This window comes from Choloepus didactylus, chromosome 9 (genome assembly GCF_015220235.1).
Source record: "Choloepus didactylus isolate mChoDid1 chromosome 9, mChoDid1.pri, whole genome shotgun sequence".
Taxonomy (NCBI): Eukaryota; Metazoa; Chordata; class Mammalia; order Pilosa; family Megalonychidae; genus Choloepus; species Choloepus didactylus.
This window is the reverse complement of record NC_051315.1, coordinates 65641458-65649703: the sequence shown is the minus strand read 5'-3', so window position 1 is coordinate 65649703 and position 8246 is coordinate 65641458. Positions and strand designations below refer to the sequence as shown.

The 8246-nt window shown below is 51.7% G+C and overlaps 1 protein-coding gene across 2 annotated transcripts; it reads right to left on the bottom strand.

The window, feature by feature from the left end:
• Positions 1-4120: 4120 nt before the first annotated feature.
• Positions 4121-6920, bottom strand: HOXD8 (homeobox D8). Of its 2 annotated transcripts, none has more exons than XM_037849448.1 (2): positions 5912-6920; positions 4121-5553 (listed from the first exon to the last, which is right to left on the bottom strand). In XM_037849448.1, the coding sequence occupies exons 1-2, from the start codon at positions 6477-6479 to the stop codon at positions 5258-5260; spliced, it is 864 nt and encodes a 287-aa protein (XP_037705376.1). In that variant the 5' UTR covers positions 6480-6920; the 3' UTR covers positions 4121-5257. The 2 variants fall into 2 exon arrangements, with proteins under 2 accessions (XP_037705376.1, XP_037705377.1); XM_037849449.1 differs by having other exon boundaries at positions 4121-5550.
• Between the last annotated feature and the right edge of the window lie 1326 nt (positions 6921-8246).

The following is an 8246-nucleotide window of genomic DNA, read 5'->3' as shown; positions in this document are numbered from 1 at the left end:
CGCAGCAGGGACCGGTTCATGTCGGAGAAGGAACCGCGTCGGAACCGTGCTGCTGCGGGCACCCGGGAGCAGGCCGGCTGCTCTGGCCAGGCGATGTCGGCGCCGGCGGGGGGCTCGGCGCTCCGGGCTCCTTCCGGGCCCTCCCGGGCTCCCCACCGGCTCTGGAGGCTGCAGCCGTGCGGCCCAAGCGAGAGGCGGCGGGGCCAGGCCGGGCGCCGGGCGGGAGCCCAGGCCGCCGTGGACCCCGCAATCCTGCAGCCGGCGACTGGAGCCCACCTCTGCAGAGACAAAGGTTAGAAAAAGAGGGGGTGAGGCTCTGGGAAGGCAGAATGCGGGGGGAAATTCGCCTGGGAAATCAGGAAAAAGGCCGTGAAGGCGAACGGCGCCTGCACATGACCAGCCGCAGCCAATGACGACCGCAAATAGGTCATAAAAAGGTCTATTACCAAGTTGTAAATTTTCTTCAAACAAAAAGGAATTTACTGCAATTCCTTGCGGATTTTGCACATACAGCTCGCAAGCGCCATGTTTCTTTCTTTCTTTCCCTTTCTCTCTCTCTCCCCCTTTCCTCTCCCTTTCCCTCCTGCTCTCCCCCTCATCCTCTCCCCTTTCCTTTTCCATTCCGATCCTCTCATCCTTTGCTTTCTCTTGCCTTCCTCGTTTCTCTCTCTCACCTTTTCTAGAAAAAAAATTTTGCTTTTAGTTTGGTTCAAAACCTCTGCGCAGTTGGGCTCTGTGTCGGAGGGAAAATGAACGCGGTGTATACTGCCGAGGCACTCAGGCGGGCGATCTTGGCAGCCCACCGATCGCACCCCCCACATCTCCCTTACGCTGGTCACTCTGTTTCCCCTCCCCTCCCCTCACAAAAAAGGCCCGCTCCGGAAGGGCAGCAGAGCGCTTTCAGGTTTTGCCCCTCTCAGCTGTGGACAAGCCCCCCCCACCTACCCAAGTGATCTTATCTGGGAACCTGGGCTCTGCAGGCCAAGAAAGCTCGTTCCCCCCCCACTCCTCCCCAACATAAATTGGGGGCCCTCCCATTTCCTGGGGTTTCTGTGGTGGGAGACTCACCAACGAGCTCAAAGACCGGAAAGGGTTTTTGGTACCTGTCAATGCCTCCAGATTACCAGTTTGAGGGCCCACTACCTGGCATTTATCTCCACAGAAACATCCTCTCAGACAGTCCCGAGTTAGAGGAGAAGAAGTCTTTCTGGATCCCCTCCAAATGCCCTCATTTTAAGTCCCCACTAAGGGCAGTTCTCATTTGTATGGAATTAAATTCCCCAAAATGTTTTGTCCATTGAAAAGCCCCATCAATGCAATTTGGAAGAGGAGAGGGATCCGTATGTTCAGGAAAAGTGTGACTCCCGAAAATCAGCCTAGTAAAAAAAAATTTTTTCCTCAAAAGGCAGGAGTCATATTCCCGTTGGGTTTCTGATAGGAGCTTCTCTGGGTGAACCCCTCTGGGAGTGAATGCCCTTGCTGGCCTTCAGCCTTCTCCTCATCATTAATGCATGTACATAGCCACCAGGCTTCAGAACCCACCTGACAGAGGTAATCCCCGCCCCCCATACTTTCAAGGACATTCGCTGTCTTTGGGCTTCTAGTAATATGTTTTTCAGTGGATATCTATGTGTTCCCTGCTATTAATGTCCTCATACCCAGGACCTAAGTGGATGTGGGCTTATGCAGGAAGCTGCACAGCACCCTCTGGAGCAGGTCATTTATATCTCTTGAAAAAGTTCAAATGACCTTGGATGTTTTTGATTAAAGGACTTCTGTTGCCATCTGTCAGCAAAAGTCATGTTCTTTCTGGAAGAAGCCAGTGGGCCCTAACTTTGCAAGAGAGAACTGCAGCAGCAGCCAGTTTCCATTAAAATGTTCACCCTCCTTCCCTGCCCACCCCCAGATGTCCAAGGATTCAGCAAATGCCCGGGAGCAGAGAAAACAAACTAGAAGGTGAAATAGCAACACCTTCTGCATTGAAGGAAAACAATTAATATTTTTAATACACAAGAAATGGGACAAGTTGTTGGGTCCTCCCAAGCACAGAACACTTTGCACTGGTCTGTACATGTGGAATTGAGCAAAGAGATGGTCCAATTCTAAGATTTTCTAAGAAATAATCCCAACTGTCATTTCCCCCATTTATCCTCTTCCCCTTCTCCCAAATAAAAGCAGAACTTTATGACCCTTCTTTTCTGCTTTGGGAAGGATGACTGGGGAGAGACCCTTTCCGCTGAAAAGGCAGCCATATTTGCACGTTTTCCCTATGCCGAAGTATGTGATGTGCTGGGCTTTGTGGGACCTCACAAAATGGCAGTCCCTGAACTGATTTTTCTGTAGGGACCATTGAGACCCACACCTTCCTTTGTGCTGATCCTTGCAGAGAGCCGAAATTACTCCAAAGTCTTGTTTTTTTCAAGTGATGTTAACCTTGGAGGATTCTGGTTTTCTCTAAACGTTTTACACACTTTTCTAAGCAGGCTGCATCAGTTCAGGGTGGGAAAGCGCTGCCTGGGTTTGCAAAGGGTTCTCTGAAGGTTTATGCAAGTTTCTGCGGCAAAAATGTTTGCTTGCTTGTTGCTGCAAGGCTCTGATTTTTACAAATTTGAGCCAATTAGAAAGGCTTCTTGTGGGCCCGTCACTCGAGTCTGTCGGCATGAAACACCATGTTGAGGGGTGGGGATGTCTAGCCATTGTAAGAAGGTAGTGAGTGAGTGTGTGTGTGTGTGTGTGTGTGTGTATGATGTGTAAAACTCCCATGTTCTCTTTATTTGGAGACAGATCTGTGCTCTTTCTCCAGCTACAAAAGGAAACATATACTTACATTTATTTAGTATCTACACATTCTGCACATGTGTAATCTATGTATTTGAACACATTCATACCCTCAAATACATCAGTTATTACAACAGAGTCATTTTCTCTCTGAACTACCATTTGCCCTTGGTGGGGGTCCTCAGGCTGGAGGGTACAACACCTCCAGAGCAACACAGAATATTAAGAAAATTAGGACATTTTTACAAGTTCTTGCTAAAAATCAGTGGTTCTAAAAATGACATTCCAGGAGCATCCTTGAGTGGGAGATAGCAGTAGTTTTGCTAATAGAAGAGTCTCCTAAATCAGGGGCAGTGAGAATTTAGCCAGCACCGGTCTATGGACAGTTTGCCTCTGAGGCTGTTCCCCTTACAGGCTCTGGGCGTTTGGCATCATGTTCTGTACTAGGCTACAGCAATGTCTCAGGCAGCGCACAGAGCAAAACGTTCCCAAATCCAGCATGCGCTTTCACAGCTGTCTCCTCTAGTGCAAATGTTCGTAAGCCCCGGGCCACCCATGACTGTAACTGAAAACTGTCTTTCCTGGCTCAGATCAGCGAATGCCACAGCCACGGCCTTGTCCCTGAATGGAAGGCTGAGAGGTGGTGCTTTGACACTGGCCCGACAGTGCCAATGTTTCCTGGATTGGTTAAACAGCAGACACACAGTCAACCCGGGGCTGGGGGCAACTCAGGCTCAAGCCATAGGATTCCATTTTCTTACCTGTGTAATAAAAGCCACTCTGGAGATAAAGATGGACTCTTTAAAAATAAATGCATCTAGAAAAAGTAGTGAGTTCTTCAATGTATACCAAATAGAGATGCTTTCTCTTTTGTGAGGAAAAGTGTTAGTACTTGAATTTCTCCTCTTCACTCCCTCCCTTCCCCCCTCCTCCCCTTGCCCGGTAAAATGGCAGCTGCAGGAGCAGCCTCCGGTGGAAAACGGATATCTTGTTAATAACACACCCCAAACCCCAGCATCAGTTCGGGCTCAGGAGAATAAGCTTTGGTGTAAATTGGACTCTGGATCGTCCCCCACTGGGCCTACAACTCTAGTCTTTTGCGAAGTTCAAAGCTTTCACAATTTCTTAGCAGGGTTATTCATAGCAAGGAGCAGCAAAGATAGCCCCGCGGTTTTTTTCTTCCACGGTGCAGGATGCGTGTAACTCCCACCCCTTTCTTATCGAATGGAAGACCTAAGTGAGCCTGCTTTCCTATGAGCCCAAGCGATTGTTCAGGACTTAGGAAAAGGGGTAGTTGGCGGCGCTCAAAGACACTGGCTCTAGAAAGAGATTCATTTCTTTATTAAGGAGCTAGATATGTTCTGGAGCGGTTGTTTACACTCGAATTTTTCTGCGTTTGCTCTCAGCGCTTGTTTCAAATAGAGGAGGCTATTGCTTTCCTGGAGAACAACAGAGGACGTACCAATCGACATCTGAGATGCGCACAGCAAGCTGGCTCAAAATGGGAGTGTGAACCGGGCGCAGGGAATACAAATAAATATGGCACCTACTCAAAACACCGAATCACAGCGGCGGCCGCGCCGTAAAGACCTAGCAGTTTCAGGCGATTACAAGCGCGGTTCAAAACGAAAGTAGGAGAGGCATTTCACAAGGCGACTTGCAGGAGTGAAAAGTTGAGTGAAAATGTTATAATTGCTTTCAAGTATTCATTCACTCTAGACCATTTAATTGCCATAATTTGTATGGACTATAGAAAAATGATTAAATATCAACTTTGCCATTGTCCTGAAACTTTTGTCACCGGCCCAACACAGTTTCCCGAAGTTTAAGGAAGCTGAAAAGCCAGAATTGTACACTCTTCAGCTAAAATGTGCTTTTTGGATATTTGGCCCAGACTTTTCCCCGAGATATTACATTTACAAAATACTCAAAGGAACCCTTTAGGAGTAAACAAAAGGCACCCAAACCATTAAGCAAAAAGGGAAAAAAAACATAAATAATACATTTTAATCAAATAATATAATGTAAATATTCTGCAGGCATAATTTTTAAAAATTAATAGACTTCTTTTAATTTAATTCCATAAAGAAAAGATTTTAAAAGTTCAAGTGCACTTGTTTGATTAATAAAGCATTTTATATTCAACTATTTAGTGCTAATTATTAGGAAGTTTAGGTTGTTGAGGCAAATCACCAGCTCAGACATTAAAAACTATCATTATAAAAATATAGCTACAAGGTCAGTATCAAATTACCCTTACACAGGACAGCTCAAGGGCTGCTTCTATGCGGTACTGGAAACTTTTTTTTTTAATCACCCAAATCCCTCTCGAAGCACAGAAACCTCAAGAGCAGTGAGTGCCATAAAGGTAGCTTGAAACACAGGTAAGGTCTTTTCCAACAAAGAAAACAGGTGGTGTCCACCAGCATATGTTGAACATTAGCTTTAATAGTCTGTGGTAACATTTTAAAGGTGGAAGTTAATTTGACGGGCCTTCGGCTCTGTCTTCCTCTAGTTCTTGGGCTTCCTTTTTGGTTTCCCCGTCCTTCGCCTCATGCCGGGAAACAGGGAATTTGTCCTTGTTGTTCTCCTTTTTCCATTTCATTCTCCTGTTCTGGAACCAGATTTTTACTTGCCTCTCCGTGAGGGCTAGAGCGTGGGAAACCTCGATTCTCCTCTTCCTGGTCAGGTAAGGGTTAAAAAGGAATTCCTTTTCCAGCTCTAGGGTTTGGAAACGACTGTAGGTCTGTCTTCCTCTTCGTCTACCAGGAGCTGCTGATTAAAACAAACAAAAGGGGGAAATGAACGTTTTTTAAATAAAATGCTGCCTCTTCAAGTTGGTAGAGATTTCTAAAACAGGTCTAAGGGGTGAAATACTCCCTTTAGATCCGATATATATATATACAGGGTGTGCAAGCAAGAGGGTCAGAGAGAAGGTCCACAATTATTCTGTCCCCACCATCTTTACTTAAAAAAAAAAAAAGTCTATTACTTTATGAATAAGAGCCAGTGGCTACACAAGAAGGAAAAGGAGGGGGAGACGGAGAGGAAAAGGGAGTTTTAAAACTAGAACGTGAGATGAAAGCAGATTTCTTCCCCTCTCCCCGCTTAAAAAAAAAAATTGCATCCCAACCTTGTGGTCTCATCCAGGGAAACATTTGAGAAGGAGACGAGCTCTGATTTAAATGGTCTGGGTCCTCGCCAATATTACCACTGGACGATTTACAGTCAGGATATTGTACCAGCTCGGCCTCTTGCTGGGTCGTAAAAATCGGCTGTCTCTGTAAGTTATCGTATCCGTAAAACTTCGTGGGCTCCCCGTGACAGGCAATCCCGCCGCAGGGGGGAGGCGGCGGCGGAGGCGGAGGCTGCGGAGGAGGAGGGGGGGCGGCCCGGTAGGCAGCGGCCGGGCTGCCCCCGCCCGGGTGGAAGTAGTCCTGGCCTGGGCCCCGGTCTCCCCCGCCGCCGCACCCGGGCCTCGCGGGCGGCGGGTGCGCGTGCGCCTGCGGGGACGCGTGCGGGAAGCCAGCGGTGCTGTTGCCATAGAGCTGTAGGGCGGCGGCGGCGGCGGCGTGGCGGCCGCCGACCTCGGGCGCGAAGTGACAGTCGTAGTAAGTGGGATTGATGGCCTCGCCCGCCGCCGCGGCCGCGGCTGCCGCCTTGTACTTGGAGTACAGCGGGTTCACGAAGTACGAGCTCATCCGGGCGGCGGCCGCGGCGACGGCGGCGGCTAAGGACCGAGAGAGGGCGGCCCCGGGCGGGAGGGCGGCCCCGGGCGGGCGGACGGCGCGGAGCAGGCAGGGAGCGCTCCGACGCGACCGCACTGCCGCGAGGGCCTCTGGGGCGGCTGCTCCCGCTGCTGGGGCCGCCAGGCTACGTCGCTGCTGTCGCCCGCGCGCGCCGCCTCTGAAGCCCTGCAGCCGCGGGCGCTCAACTACTGGGCACTCATGCCCGGTTCCAGCGTCCGCCGCCTCGGCCTTGCGCCGCCTCCCCCGCGGGTTGCGGGCCCTCGCCCAGCCCCCGCCCGCCGCCGCCCGCCCGGTCTCTCCCGGCGCGAGCCGGTTCCGCCGCAGTATAATCGCCGACGCCCCAGTTGACCTGCCCCGCTGCCTCCAGTTTCCTCTGAGGCACCAGGCGGCCCTGAGCGCACCCGGACCAGAAAAAAAAAAAAAAAAAAAAAAAAAAAAACCTGCGCCCGGCCCACGGGGACAATCTTTGGCTTCGGTTTACAAACCCCCGCTCTGGAGGGAAAAGAAAAAAAACACCCTCTTCCCGCCGCCACCTTTCACCTCGCCCCCCTTCTCCGTCCCCTCCCACCGTTCCCGCCGCAGCCAAGGCTGCCGTCCCGGTGCGCCCCGGCGAGGCATTTTCGCACCACGCCACTGCGCGGAGAGGCAGAGAGATGAGAGAGAGATAACCGCGCGGAAGGATCCGCGCGGGGGCGAGGCTACTGCGGTCGACGGAACGCTTCACCCCCACCGAGAGATGCCTCCGCCAGCCTTAAAGGGGGCCCATAAAGCCGCACTGCCAAGGGCTTGCGGTGCGTCCCGGGTCGTGGGAATGCCGGCCGCGGATAGCGGGAAGGGGGCGCGGCAGAACCTTAGACTTGGAGAGGCAGGGAGGCCACTCCCAGGAGACTGCAGAGTGAATCCCTCCTTCCCAGAACCCCTGGAGCAGCCCCGCAGGGGTCAGCCGTGGTTTTTGTACCCCTGGACGCGGGCGCAGCCCAGGGAACGTGGGCAAGCGTTGTAGTCGTGCAGTGCATTTGAGCTTTGGCCTTTCTAAGTGGTTAGATTAAAAGCCGCAAGCGTGGCTCCAGATCCTGGCGTTATCAATGCCAATCAAAACTCTACTTTTCCGGCCGAGCGGGCCTTGTGGAAATGAGATGTACATTTACCCTTGACGCACTGCACGCCTGGCTGGGGCTCCCAGGTTAATTGATATTTAATGGAAACCATGCCCATGAATATAGTTTCCATCATTTCACCCCTGATAGACGTCAGCACCAGGCGCTGGGGGGGAGGCCAAAGAATGTGGAGCGAGCCTTGGCATTGCTGAGGGAGTAAATAGAAGAGCGGACAGAAATGTTCGAAAGCGGGAAGGAGGACTCACACTGGGGTGGGTGGCATTTCCTCGGGCAGGACGCACGGCTCCCGGTTCTCAGCCCCGGCGCGGAGCGGACTAGAGCAGGCTGTGGCCCGTGGCGGAGCGCGGGGGTCCGACAGCCGCGAGTCCCCCCGTGGAGCCCTCGGGGCCGCCGTTCGGATCGCGCCGGTTCCAGGCGGCTGCAGGCGGTGCCCGTCTTCTGCTAGCGGTTCTAGTTTATCCGCGAAGCGGACGCCAGGCCCAGCTTAGTTACTAATTTTTTCGAAAGAGAAGAAAGGGCAGGCTCGGCCTAGTTTGTGAGCCAGGAGTAAAGGAAGCCACTCGAGCCCTGTGGGCAAGTCGGGTGTGAATCCACAAAATAG

Excerpts from the sequence above, each read along its gene's own strand:
- HOXD8 (XM_037849448.1), bottom strand. The coding sequence starts at position 6,479 with ATGAGCTCGTACTTCGTGAACCCGCTGTACTCCAAGTACAAGGCGGCA. Across the intron at positions 5,554-5,911 it reads TCCCTGGATGAGACCACAAG|CAGCTCCTGGTAGACGAAGA; the intron begins GTTGGGATGCAA and ends TGTTTTAATCAG.